Source organism: Lepisma saccharinum, chromosome 29 (assembly GCF_977018435.1).
Source record: "Lepisma saccharinum chromosome 29, izLepSacc3.1, whole genome shotgun sequence".
Taxonomy (NCBI): Eukaryota; Metazoa; Arthropoda; class Insecta; order Zygentoma; family Lepismatidae; genus Lepisma; species Lepisma saccharinum.
Genome location: NC_139257.1, coordinates 25689660 through 25705066, shown reverse-complemented (window position 1 = coordinate 25705066; position 15407 = coordinate 25689660). Strand labels below are relative to the sequence as shown.

Here is a 15407-nt window from a genome sequence, read left to right as displayed (position 1 = left end):
CTCTCCGAGGACGATCCAAATTGCCGCGTGAAATTTTGCGAGTGGGCTATCGCCCAAGTATGGCTAGGTCCAAACATCACTATGAAAATACTCCATTACGATGAATCGAACTTCTACGTGGATGGGGAGGTGAATAGGCAAAACATGCGCTATTGGTCGACTTACAAACCCACATGGACAGATCCTACTAAAATGACCGGTGCAGGAAAGATTATGGTGTGGGCAGCCGTATGGAAAACACGGAGTGATACCTAGGGATGCTGCAGGAATAGATACTGCCAGTTCTGATGTCGGAGGATGGTTTATTTCCCACATTTTTTCAACAATATTGTGCGTCTCCCCATTATGTCGTGCAGGTGCTTTATTGCCTGGATGAACAATTTCCTGGGGAAGGGATTTGTGGAATTGCGCCCATTGAATTGCTTTCCTGAACACCAGACTAACGCCAATAGACTTCTATCTTTGTTAACAAGTTAAGGTTATGGTGTATGGTTTGAAAATTCTTGATCTTCGGCATAATGGCTGCCTTTGACCAAATTTCACCGGATACCTTGCTCGGTGTCCACAGACATTGCAAAAAGCGTCTGCAAATGTGCATTGCCCAACACAACACAAACAACATGTGGAGCACATTCTGTAACAGATAAACATGACATTCAGTTGCCATTAACTTTTCGCCAAATGAAGGTACATGAAATCTGATTTCAGATTTGACATCCTTTTGAAATTCTAGGATATGGTTATGTATCGCATGATGAACTTATTATTTTTTAAAAAAATCAATTTAAGATGGCGGAACGAAGATCACGGTCGTCCGCGTGACACTCCAAAAGGGGACACCCTAAGCCTATTATGTATCGACCATATCAAATTCCATGAAAATACAATGAACGTAAGGGACTTCTGAAACACCCTGTATTTGGTAATATTAATGTGTTCATTTTTGCTTCAAATTTTAAAACTTTGTATGCATCATTGCAGAAAATTTTGTCACAGGAAAGTTGTCCCTGTATGTAGAGTTGAAAATTATTCAAAAAGGCTTTGGGGAGTGGGGTTCAGTTGTTTACCATGTTTCTTTTGTTGGTATTCTTCCGTTTTTTTCTTTTTGCATAATTTGGAAAGTACGAATGTACAAACTCACAACTAAAACTGCAACTGAAATAGGTTAGCCAGTCTTGTGAAGGTGCCAAAATGTTCGTTTTAAAAAAGCCAATATGTTTGTTTTGAAAAGAGGCGGAATTTTATCAGGAAAATGTAATTCTTCTTCAATGTTGAAACAGATTGATGACATGCCATGCATAGAATTATATTTTCTCAACATAAATAATTCGATCATTCATGAGAGATTTAAAATGAAATGATTGTATTTTTTCTTTATCATCGAAAATATTTATGTCGAATTTATGACTTAAAAAGTGAATTACTGTTATGCCATCCCAAATGATAATAGAGTACACACTCAGAGAGGGGACATTATTTTTCCATGGTTGGGAAGGAAATTATAAATGTAGAGTCGGGGATGTAAATGTAGAAGAGGAGAGATTCTAAATTTTATTTTATTCTAAAATTCTATTCTATTCTAAGGCGAATCATATACAATTCTATTCTTGGAAAATTTTGAATAACAAGCATTATCGAAGAGAAAAACCGTGTGTACTGAGAGAGTTCAAAGTTCAAGCCAGCCTTCAGTTTTGTACAATTTATAATTATTATCGGTATTTGCAAAATTACAATTTGCTTTCACTATGTTTTGTAGTATTCGAATTATATTAATACGATAAGACTATCTGAATAACGATAATGATGTTAGTGGATTTAAAATATTTTACTGTTCAATGCCGAGAAGTAATTTCAGAAAGTAAGCGAATTATGACTACTTTTAAAGTGAACGTCAGTTACTTTGCATTATGTAAAACTTGGCCTGATGTGACTTTTTCAAACCAAAGTAATGCATATCCGCACAGAAGTAAATTGAGAATGCTTGATAATATAGAAACAAAGCCACTATCAGTGGATTCGAAGCTCATCATGTTATCAATATGCAAGAGTAGACGAATGATCTATATTATACTACAATACTCGATAATACAAACATTACACTCAATTCAACGCTCGCTCATTATTATCCGATACATATTATGGAATTGCACTCATAGATTTTATTACAGTCAACACTAATAAATTCTACAATGAGTGTAAGTTAATTTACAGAGTAAAAATGTGAACATCATTTGCAATATTTAATAATTTCATAATTTATTAATTTGTATTCATTTGATTGTCCTAATTTCAATTTTAAAAGGAAACTGAAGATTTTCTACATACCCTTGGGAATCGCTGGTGTAGTGGTAGGTGGTACACCTAAAATAAATATTTAATTTTAGTTGTTATTACATGTAAAGCGTTCTTTAAATGTGACATGTAACGCGATGTAGATACACTGAATTCCGTGAATTGTGTTGGATAACTTTTAAAATTGCCTTCAATTTATGTAAAATACAAGACATTTAGTCCGTTAATTTGCAATATTTCAGAAAATGGAGATGTATCAGAAGTCTTTTTCTACCTCTTGTAAGATCGGCAGTGAAGTTCTCTTTCCTTTTTTTCAAAATGTGATATAAGAGATACATAATAGGCCCAGGGGGACACCTTTTGGAACATGTCACGCGGACGGCCGCCATCTTCGTTAAAAGATGAAAATGATTTCTTTTTATATCAGATACTTCTCTGCATGCCGAATCTAACATGAAAGCACACGAGTGTGAATATTTAGGACTTCCTACATTCTCGATGTCGGATATAGTGGAGAAGATGTCGTCAGCAACATACTTGAACGCCTTTATTCCCTTCTCCCTCAAAGGCATTCTTCCAAATGAAGAAAATGCAGAGGGACCATAGATCAGTGGCGGCAACAAAGGTGTGGTGCTTGGGTAGTTGTATCTCTTTTGCACCTGCACTATGGCCTCTTAATGCTAAGCCTTGACTACAAACAAAAAAGTTAACTCTCCTCCTCCTCTTCCATTTCCCCAGTTTAAACATCCAATTGCCGCAACAGATTTGGATGTATGAAACATGCAGCATTTCAGAAAATTTTGTCACAGCAAAGTCGTCCGTGTAGGTAGAGTTGAAAATTATTCGAAAAATTCTTTTGGTGAGGGAGATCAGCTGTTTACCATGTATCTTGGAATTCTTCCCATTTTTTCCCTTTGCATAATTTGTCAAGAACGAAATTACAAACTCACAACTGAAACTGCAACTGAAATAGGTTATCCCGTGTTGTGAAGATGCCAAAATGTTCGTTTAAAAAAGCCAAAATATTCGTTTTAAAAGGAGACGGTATTTTATCAGGAAAAAGTAATTCTTCTTCAATATTGACACAGATTGATGACATGCTATGCAAAGAATAATCCTTGCTCAACATAAATAATTCCATCATCCATGAAAGATTTAAAATGAAATGACTGTATTTTTTCTTTAACATCGGGAATATTTATCTCGAATTCATGACTCAAACAGTGAATTACTGTTATGCCATCCCAAATGATAATAGAGTACACAATCAGAGAGGGAAAAATTTTCTTTTCCTGGTTGGGAAGGAAATTATAAATGTAGAGCCGAGGATGTAAAAGGTAAAAGAGGGGAGATTCTAAATTTTATTTTATTCTAATATTCTATTCTATTCTAAGGAGAATCATATACAATTCTATTTTTGGAAAATTTTGAATAACAAGCATTATCGAAGAGAAAAACCGTGCGTACTGAGAGAGTTCAAAGTTCAAGGGAGCCATCATCCATGAGAGATTTAAAATGAAATGACTGTATTTTTTCTTTAACATTGAATTTAATATTTATTTATTTAATATTTATTATTTATAAATTTCAATTTTAAAAGGAAACTGAAGATTTTCTACATACTCTTGGGAATCGCTGGTGTAGTGGTAGGTGGTACACCTGAAATAAATATTTAATGTTAGTTGTTATTACATGTAAATCGTTCTTTATATGTGACATGTAACGAGATGTAGATACACTAAATTCCGTGAAATGTGTTGGATATCTTTTAAAATTTCCTTCAATTTATGTAAAATACAAGAAATTTAGTCCGCTAATTTGCAATATTTCACACAATGCTGGTGTATCAGAAGTCCCTTTCGACCCCTTGTAAGATCGGCAGTGATGTTTTCTTTCCTTTTTTCGATATGTGATATAAGAAATACATAATAGGCCCAGGGTAACACCTTTTGTAGTATGTCACGCGGACGGCCGCCATCTTCGTTCCGCCATCTTGAATTCAACTTCTCTATTTAAAATGATAGTTGGGTCATTTGATACATGATCATATGCTAGAATTTCTTCAGGATGTCAAATCTGAAATCAGATTTCATGTAACTACATTTGGTGAAAAATTATTGGCAATTGAAAGTGATGTTTACCTGTTTGTTGCAGGTGTTGAACCATGCCGTAATAAACTGAGGAACGCATCCAGATCGTCAAACTGTGGGGTTGGAGAAGTGCCCGTTCAGTGGCTGCCGATTTCAACCTACGTCATCCAGAACGTCACCCTCTGTCATAGGTTGCAGTGTCACAGTTATTAACCAAATTGGAGGAGACAGGGACGGTCTTGGACAGACCACGTATTGGACGACAGCGGAGAGTAACGGATGTAGCTCAAGTTACAGCAGTCCTGGCCTCCTTCTCGACATCATCGCAGCAAAGCATACGTTGTATAGCAATGCAATATGATACGAGTCACAGTTCGGTGTACATGGTGCTACAGAGGCACAAGTGGCATACGTATCAGGTGAGAATGCAGCAACACCTCTCCGAGGACGATCCAAATTGCCGCGTGAAGTTTTGCGAGTGGGCTATCGCCCAAGTACGGCTAGGTCCAAACATCACTATGAAAATACTCCATTACGATGAATCGAACTTCTACGTGGATGGGGAGGTGAATAGGCAAAACATGCGCTATTGGTCGACTTACAAACCCACATGGACAGATCCTACTAAAATGACCGGTGCAGGAAAGATTATGGTGTGGGCAGCCGTATGGAAATCACGGAGTGATACCTAGGGATGCTGCAGGAATAGATACTGCCAGCTCTGATGTCGGAGGATGGTTTATTTCCCAGATTTTTTCAACGATATTGTGCGTCTCCCCATTATGTCGTGCAGGTGCTTTATTGCCTGGATGAACAATTTCCTGGGGAAGGGATTTGTGGACTTGCGCTCATTGAATTGCTTGCCTGAACACCAGACTAACGCCAATATACTTCTATCTTTGTTAACACGTTAAGATTATGTTGTATGGTTTAAAAATTCTTGATCTTCGGCATCTGGAACAACGTATCATGGCTGCCTTTGACCAAATTTCACCAGATACCTTGCTCGGTGTCCAAAGACGTTGCAAGAAGCGTCTGCAAACCTGCATTGCCCAACACAACACAAACAACATGTGGAGCACTTTCTGTAACAGATAAACATGACATTCAGTTGCCATTATCTTTTCGCCAAGTGAAGGTACATGAAATCTGATTTCAGATTTGACATCCTTTTGAAATTCTAGGATATGGTTATGTATCGCATGATGAACTTATTATTTTTTAAAAAAATCAATTTAAGATGGCGGAACGAAGATCACGGTCGTCTGCGTGACACTCCAAAAGGGGACACCCTAAGCCTATTATGTATCGACCATATCAAATTCCATGAAAATACAATGAATGGTAAGGGACTTCTGAAACACCCTGTATTTTGTAATATTAATGTGATCATTTTTGTTTCAAATTTTAAAACTTTGTATGCATCATTGCAGAAAATCAATATGGAAGAGTAAACGAATGATCTATATTATACTACAATACTCTTTTATACAAACTTTAAACTCAACTCAATGCTCGCTTATTATTATCTGATACATATTATGGAATTGCACTCATAGATTTTATTACAGTCAACATCAATAAAATCTACGATGAGTGTAAGTTAATTTCCAGAGTAAAAATGTGAAATTCATTTGCAATATTTAATAATTTCATAATTTATTAGTTAGTATTAATTTGATTGTTTTAATTTCAATTTTAAAAGGAAACTGAAGATTTTCTACATACTCTTAGGAATCGCTGGTGTAGTGGTAGGTGGTACACCTGAAAAAATATATAATTTTAGTTGTTATTAAGCTACATGTAAAGCGTTCTTTAAATGTGACATGTAACGGGATGTATATACACCAAATTCAGTGAATTGTGTTGGATAACTTTTAAAATTGCGTTCAATTTATGAAAAATACAAGAAATTTAGTTGGTTAGTTTGCAATATTTCAGAATATAGAGGTGTATCAGAAGTCCTTTACAATCACCTTGTAAGATCGGCAGTGATTTTTTTTTCCTTTTTTCAAAATCTGATATAGACTTAGGGTGTCCATGTTTGTTTACCATGTTTCTTTTGTTGCAATTCTTCCGATATCTTCCCTTTGCATAATTTGGCAAATACGAATCTACAAACTCGCAACTGAAACTGCAACTGAAATAGGTTTGCCAGTTTTGTGAAGAAGCCAAAATGTTCCTTTTAAAAAAGCCAAAATATTTCTTTTTAAAAAGAGCCGGTATTTTATCATTAAAAAGTAATTCTTCTTCAATGTTGACACGGATTGATAACATGGCATGCAGAGAATGATCATTGCTCAACATAAATAATTCCATCATCCATGAGAGATTTAAAATGCAATGAATGTATTTCTTCTTTAACATCATGAATATTTATCTCGAATTTATGACTCAAACAGTGAATTACTGTTATGCCATCCCAAATGATAATAGAGTACATATTCAGGGAGGGGAAATTTTCTATCCCTGCTTGGGAAGAAAACTATAAATGTCGAGCCGGGGATGTAAAAGATAGAAGAGGGGAGATACTAAATTTCATTCCATTCTAAAATTCTTTTCTGTTCTAAGAAGAATCATATACAATTCTATTGTTGGAAAATTTTTAATAAAAACTTTATGTTCAATCGAGCCTTCAGTGTTGTACAAATTGTTATTATCGGTTTTTTGAAAATTACAATTTGCTTTCACTATGTTTTGTAGAATTCGAATTAATATTAATACTATTAATACGATAAGACTATCATATTTACGATAATGATGTTAATGGATTTAAAACATTTAACTGTAACCGAATCATGACTACTTTAAAGTAAACATCAGTTACTTTGTATTATGTAAAACTATGCCCGATGTGACTTTCAAACCAAAGTAATGCATTTCCGCATAGAAGTAAATTGAGAAAGTGGATTCAAATCGCATCATGTTATAAATATGCAAGTGTAGGTGAATGATCTGTAATAAGTAGTATAAAAGTATATACTACTGGGTCGATAAATGATGAACCCCCCTCAGGCAGATTTGGCTACACTTAAAACTTGCTCAACATGCCCATATGAGCTTTTTGCTCAAGTGTGGTACTCCGTCTAATCCAAGATTTTTGTAAAAATGCCCTCGGGAAGTTCCTGTGAAATGATGAGCCCCTCAGATTGATTTGTCCACACTTACAAAAGGCACTTCTGTCAGATTGTTGTCCATAAGCTTGTTAAAAATATGCCCCTCTTGATATTTTTTTTGCCCACACCTAAAACTAAGCTCTTGCATCATGTTATGCATCAAATTATGATGCAAGAGCTTTTGTATTATGCAACAAATTATGATGCAAGAGCCTTTGCATTGTGCAACAAATTATGATGCAAGAGCTTTTGCATTATGTTGTGCAACAAATTATGAAGCAAGAGCTTTTTGTATTACATATCAGTTAGTATTGTGAGAGTGGCTGAGGAGTACAGATGTGTTGTTGCATTGCTCCTCTTATTTTTTTTAAATATAGCAGATTTGTATAAATTGAATTATAGGTTTGTTTGATTCAGTATATAGAATTTTCTAATATATTGAACAAAGGGTTTATATTTGCCCTAGTTTGTTATACAAGATCAATACATGACACATGGCATTAGGTCAATGCCTTTCCATGCACATCACGACATGCCTGTGCAGACATGCAATTGTGAAAGGTCAGTGCTTCAGTGGATCAATACTTATTCTATCTTTGTGCATGTAGGTTATCCTGTACAACCTGTCATAGGTTTATTAAGTATAGAGTTTCGATTTGAACCCCAAGAAATTTTATATAAATACCAAAGCCAAAAATATTAACACACATACACACATACACACACACACTAAATATACAAAACACACTGCTGAACCCAACTGATATTTTTTATTAAGCATAGAATTTTGATTTGAACCCCAGAAAATCTTATATAATAAACAACAACAAAAATGCCAAAACAAAAATATTGTAATCAATGCAATAAGAATATAACCAGCCCCAATTGGGCCAGGCATCAAAGGAATTGTAATCCAGACAAATGCAGAACTCCCACAAAAATATGCCCTAAATGCCAATAGCATGGAATACTTCACTTACAAACATAAAGGTACTTGCTCTGCACAGTCATCAACATTGCCCCTCAACCATCTACATCTGGTCTGAAAAGGAAGCATGAAGCACCTGTTAATGCTAGAGCAGCAAAGCAGCCACGCTATGAACCCATCCATAGCAGTTTTAACGGCCAATTAAGGGATCACCGTTTTGTATCAGAGCCAAGATGTGACATTAAGAATTTTTTGAACAGTATAAATCCAGATGTGCAGGCAATTCTAAATGCACAAAATGGCTCTTATAAGCTGTCCCTCAAATTGTTTACACAATATAAGAAGCCAAATGGCACAAAATTTACACAGCCCCACATAACAGAAACTGTACCGGTATATTCAAATGCAAATTCAGACAAAATAATAAGCAGTTTGATAGATCAATTGAATATTAAACACTCTGAATTTGCTGGAAAAGAGTCTGGATGGAGCCTATGCGGATCTCCACACAAGCTCTATGTTAATATTTCTGAATTCAGCCCATTACAAGGTTCCACATATGTGCCTTTACCTGCTAATAGTAAAAACAAAAAAGCTGTGCTTAACATAGAAAATAATGATCAGGAATGCTTTCTGTGGTGTATTTTAGCTGCTTTGTATCCAGTTTCAGATAATCCAAAAGAATAAGTTATTATAAACAGCATGAAAATGATTTTGATAAAGCAATGGAGGGTTTAGAATATCCAATGTCTGTTCAGAATATTGATAAATTTGAAAAAAAGGCCAGGAATATCAATGGTAAACAATTATCTATTAATGTATTTATTTGTTCTACTGGCCGTGGCAATTGCTTGATAGCACCTCTCAGAATCAGTACATTTGATGATGATTCTGCTGTTCCGATTGATCTGCTCTTAATTGAAGAGGATGGCACATATCATTACACTTTGATACATAATCTTGAAGCTTTAGTCAGAAAGCAACTAGACAAATCTAAGACAATATTCAAGTTGTGCAGAAGATGTTTGTCTGTATTTGATGGTAAAAAAATAATAAATGGGGTTCGGGAAGTGAATGCAGAAATTGCTAAAAACAAGTTAATTGAACATCTGAAATACTGTGGCAACCATAAACCTGTTCATATGCTTATGCCTAACCCAAATGAAAATGCCAAATTCAAAAAATTTGAAGCCTTGTTGGAACACCCAGCATATATAGTCTGTGATTTTGAATCAAACCTCAAACCCCTTGCATTCTGTAGCCCAGATCCTGATGAATCTTCAATTACATCATACCAGTTACATGAACCTTCTAGTTTTTATTATGTGGTTGTACAGGATGGGGTTGTTAGTAAAGAAGATTTATACATGGGAGCAGATGCCATCAAAGAATTTGCACAAAGAATAGAAAATGAGTGCCGTTGCATAGCATCTAATGTCTTATTAAAATCAAAACCCATGTTGCCTTTAACAGAGGAACAGATTGAAGATTTCAACAATGCAGAAAAATGCCCGGTATGTGATTCTGAATTTTCAGATACAAATATCAAGGTGAAACACCATTCTCATACAGATGGTAAATTCTTAATGGCCCTGTGTAATAGCTGTAATATTAAGATCCGGAGACCAAAATTTGTCCCTATATTTTGCCATGGAGCATCCAATTATGATTTCCATCATTTGATCAGGTACGAGGGGTTTGACAAGCAGAATTTAAATATTTTAGCTGAAAATAATGAAAAATATATTGCCATTAGCAAAATAATTAAAGTTAATGGTGTTCCTATTCACTTAAGATTTCTTGATTCATACAGAATTCTGTCTGCTAGCCTGGATACACTGGCCACTCAATTATCTGATGATCAATTCAAAATCACATGTTCTTTGTTTCCAAATCAGGACCTGAAATTAATTAGGCGGAAGGATGTATATCCATATGATTATGTTACAGATTTTTCTAAATTTGATGATTGTTCTCTGCCACCACAACAAGAGTTTTACAGCAAAATCAGAGGATCTGGAATCACTGATGAAGATTATCACCATGCCCAGTTGATGTGGAACAATTTAAAATGCCAGACATTTGGTGATTATCAAAAGGCATATTTAAAACTTGATGTGACCCTCTTAGCTGATATACTGCAGGCATTCAGAAAATCTTCCATGGAAAATTATAAGCTGGATCCAATGTATTTTTACAGTGCTCCGGACCTAGCATGGTCTGCAATGTTTTTAAACACTAAAATGCAATTGGATCTGATCCAGGATCAAGATATGTATCTGTTTATGGAACAATGTATAAGAGGAGGCATGGTGCAATGTTCTCAGAGATATGCCAGAACAAATAACAAATATATTCCTGATTATGATCCAGCACTGCCATCAAATTATATACTGTATGTAGATGCCAACAGCCTCTATGGTTATGCCATGATGAAAAAACTGCCATATGCAGGGCTTGAGTGGGTTGAAGATTTCAATATTGAAGATCTTAAGGATTTTGATGACAGTAACTATGGCCTGTTCTTAGAGGTTGATCTGACAATTCCTGATGATTTACACAACACATTTTCTGATCTGCCCCCAATTCCTGAGGTTGAGTGCTCACCTGGCTCTAAACAAAAGAAATGGATGATGACTCTAGAGCCAAAACAGGGTTATGTCATATATTACAAAAACCTCCAGTTCCTGATGAATCATGGTGTTCAAGTGACCAAAGTTGGAAAAGTCTTAAGGTTCAGGCACTCAAGATGGTTGAAACCATATATTGATACAAACACAGAGCTTCGAACATCTGCAATGAGCCAATTTGATAAGACCTTGTTTAAATTGATGGTCAATTCAGTGTATGGCAAAACAATTGAAAATGTCAGAAAACATATTGAAGTTAAAATAATTACTGACCCCAGCCGGAGCAAAAAATTGATAGCAAAGCCCAACTTCAATTACAGAAGAATTTATGATGAAAATATGGCACTTTTCAACATGAAAAAAACAAAGATTAAGTTTGATAAGCCTATTTATGTAGGGGCTGTGATATTGGAATTGGCCAAATTACACATGTTAAAATTGTTTTATAATGTGTTGAAGCCTTTTTATAAGGATCGTGTAAAACTGATGTACATGGACACAGATAGTTTTGTTCTTGATATTCAAACAGAAGATGTTTATCAAGATATAGCACAGCCTGAATTGTTTAAATATTTTGATACCACTGAACATTCAAAAATTAAACACCACAACAAAAAGGTGCCTGGCAAGTTAAAAGATGAGACACTTGGTGATGTTATTGTGGCATTTGCTGGGTTAAGGGCCAAGATGTACAGTTTTGAAACATGTAGTGGCGCTGTTGCCAAAAAGGCCAAGGGCATTGGCAGAGTGACTGTAGACAAAGAGCTTGAATTTGAAGATTACAAAAATTGCCTCAAATCATGTAGCACAATCAGAACATCAGAATCCAGAATTCAGAGTGTGGATCACTTGTTGACTACAAATATTGTAAGAAAAGTGACTTTGGACCCACATGATGATAAGAGATGCATTTTATCATGTGGCATACATACTCTACCATGGGGTCATTGTGATTTGAAAAGTGGTAATCAATGCCCAATTACAGAGCATGATTTGAAATAAATAAACATGCCTATGAACTTATTTGGGTTCAAAAAACAGGCTATTATGGACCTGCCAACACCACAACCCTCTTCTGATATAATATCTAAACTAAGTGCTTTGTTAATTATTCATCTGAACAGCATACTTACAGATGTTGATGATGAAACAGGTAAAACATTGTACATATTTAACAATAATTTAAATCATTACCAATTACCTGTAGGTGGTCATTTGCAATTTATTACAACCCCTGAGGGTAATGTCAAGATTTCAGTAGGGAGAAATATTTATAGAATTAAGCACTCAAACATGATTTCTGGCACTGTATATACTGTTTCTGCTGGTGATTGCTTATATATTGAGGTCCCTGGATCCTATGACAAGCTTATACCTTTTTTTATAGAATTAAGAATCAGATATTCAATAATAAATAACCACTAAAACAAAAATGCCTAATGATATATTTGGCCATACAAGGCATGAAGATCACAGTGATGAGTTTCTTATGCTTGATGTCAGAGTCAAGAAACTAAGAAGTGATTTACAAGCTTTACAAACCACACTGAATGGCAGTCTTCAACTAGAAATTACAAATTTACAAACACAATGCATGGCCCCATTTCTTAAAATTGACTCAGAACTCAAATTGCTGCTTCAAAAATATACTGACTTGGCCACATTGGATAATTTTCAAAGTTTAGAAGAAGCTGTAGCAGCTCTTCAAGCCAAATTTAAGACCCAGGCCACCAACTCTGAGCAATAGAAACAGCAATTGGAAGAGCAGGTAAATAATGTCCAGACACAGGTCCAAACAATTGTCAAAAGCAAATAAACACAAGAAGATTTTGATCTAGTGATTTCCACTTTAATGGAACAGATTCAATCACTCCAGATACCTAATCTGGACCCCTTGAACAATGCCATAGCCGAGGTTAAAGAAAAAATTGAGACACTTGAAAATTTTATGAACAACTTGCCATCTTCTGATGCTTTGAGTGCAATAACTCGGAGTGTTGCAGACATCAAGCTGCAACTTGAAACATATGAAGATTTTGGAAAAATTCAAAGTACCATAACCCATCTTGAGGGTACAATGGCAGCAGTGCAAAGTGATTTGACAAATGTACAAGAATCCCGCCTGCCTGGTATTGTAGACACACTTGTCAGTGTCCAGCAACAGATCACAAAGCTTGAAAACCTCAACACTGAATCTGAGCTATCTCATTTTCATCCCTTGATCGATGATATCCAAACAAAACTTGAAATTTTACAACAATCAACACCCACTCAGGCAGATATAGCCCTGCTCCAAAATGCTATGCAAAATGTGGCTGATGCTTCTGAATTAAATAATGTAAAATTGGCACTTGAATCTTTGCAAAATACTGTATCAAATCTTCCTACATTAGAGGAACTTAAAAATATTAAGAGAGCAGTGAATCGCATATTGAAATCAGAAGATATCAAGAATATCCAGACAGAGATCAAACAACTTACTCAGACAGTGGCCACTCTACCAACTAATCAACATATTAATGAACTGCATGCCCTGTTTGAGGATATCAGAAGACAGGTCCATGATCTTACTGCTCAAAATTCACAATTGGCAGTTATTGAAAATTTGCAACAAATTGTAGCTAATATCAAGCAACAGCTAGGGACCATGGAATCCAATCAAGCAAATGCTCTGTCTGTTTTTGCCAACCAGCTTCAAGAGATTGTGCAACAATACAAGAAACTTGTTGTGGACATAAAAATCAAGCCAAGCCATGATGATGTTGTTAGGACCATCAATGAGCACCTTGAATCTGTAACAAGCAGATTGCTTACAGCAGAAAAAGAAATAACAGGCATAATCGAGAATCCAAAACATACAGTAATTCTTGAATTGTACAGCATCCCCAACAAATAATATGATTCACCACTTACACCAGGTGGCAAAATATATATGCTGTCCCCTGCACAATTTTATTACCAGTTTTTTGTTGGGGGCACACTGAGACCAATCAAGATCAAATATTGGCTTCAACCACAGGCACACCACTACCCTACCTTATCAATAACAAATGCTGACAACAAACCAAAAATCACCAGTGTAGAGTTAGAGGATTTTACAGATCCCAATACATTAGAAACATCTTTTGCTGAAGATGATGGCTCTCTGGAATTTCATATACAAATAGGAGACAAATTATATTTAGAAAATTTTGTAGTATCAGCTGCTGAACACCCCATAGTTGCAATATTCTTGTTTTCATATTATGTCTAGACAAATTATTGTTGATGAATTACACAGACAAGCCTGACATAATTATAAGAGACTGCCAGTAGTCACAAAAGGCATAGATGATTTATGGCAGAGCGACTTGATTGAGATGGCAAGTGGACAGCTGAAAAACTTAGACAAAATCAAGAAGGGCTACAAGTATCTACTTACTGTCATAGATACATTTTCAAAATTTGCCTTGGCTGTGCCACTCAAATCCAAGACTGGAAAATGTGTTACAGAAGCCATCAGGACAATCATCAATCAGAGTGGAAGATCACCGCGCTATTTGCAAACAGATAATGGCAAAGAATTTTATAATTCTGTGTTCCAACAATTTATTAAAAGCCAGTCAATACAACATTACTCGAGTTACAGTGATCTCAAGGCCTCAATTGTAGAGAGATTCAACAAAACCCTAAAAAATCTTATGTATAAACAATTTACACTTAAAGGTAATTTTAAATGGCTTAATATTCTTCCAGAACTTCTACATAAATATAACAACTCGGTCCATTCCACAATCAACATGAAACCCTCTGAAGTAACTTCATCTGATGAGCAAAAATTGATCAGGACTGTTTATTATCCTAGATACCAGCCAACAACAAGAAAGGCCAAATACAAGGTGGGTGATCAAGTAAGAATCAGCAAATATAAGCACTTATTCAAAAGAGGCTTTACAAGAAACTGGAGCACTGAATTATTTACAGTGGTTCAAATTAAACCTGGGACCCTTAACACATATATAATAAAAGACCACCGAGGAGAAATTCTCAAAGGCCGGTTCTATGAAGAAGAACTCAACAAAACTAAACAGCCTGACACATATCTCATAGAAAAAATCATCCGCAGAAAAGGCAACAAGTTATTTGTCAAATGGCTAGGACATCCAGAACACAGCTGGATCGATGCAGACAAAGTGATAATATGAGCACCTGGGATGTTATAAAGAGGCTGCCAGAACCTGAACAGCAGATTAAGAGAAATGGCAAGTTGCTGTCTGAAAATATTAGATGTCTTATTGTTGGGCCATCGGCTTGTGGTAAAACTACACTAATGATTGATTATTTTTTATTGGCACCCAACTGGTTAGACTGG

At 35.5% G+C, this 15407-nt stretch overlaps 1 protein-coding gene across 34 annotated transcripts in view; it reads right to left on the bottom strand.

The window, feature by feature from the left end:
- LOC145981491 (uncharacterized) overlaps positions 1–15407 on the bottom strand; it is a 79681-nt gene that overhangs the window by 49579 nt on the left and 14695 nt on the right. For 26 of the 34 annotated variants that reach the window (XM_083114720.1, XM_083114721.1, XM_083114727.1 and 23 more), the window contains exons 4-6: positions 6111–6146; positions 3916–3951; positions 2326–2361 (exon numbers count right to left, since the gene is read on the bottom strand). In XM_083114720.1, the coding sequence (XP_082970846.1) occupies positions 2326–2361; positions 3916–3951; positions 6111–6146 (108 nt within the window). The remainder of the gene's footprint in view (positions 1–2325; positions 2362–3915; positions 3952–6110; positions 6147–15407) is intronic. The other 8 variants (XM_083114731.1, XM_083114745.1, XM_083114730.1 and 5 more) reach the window with 5 other exon arrangements.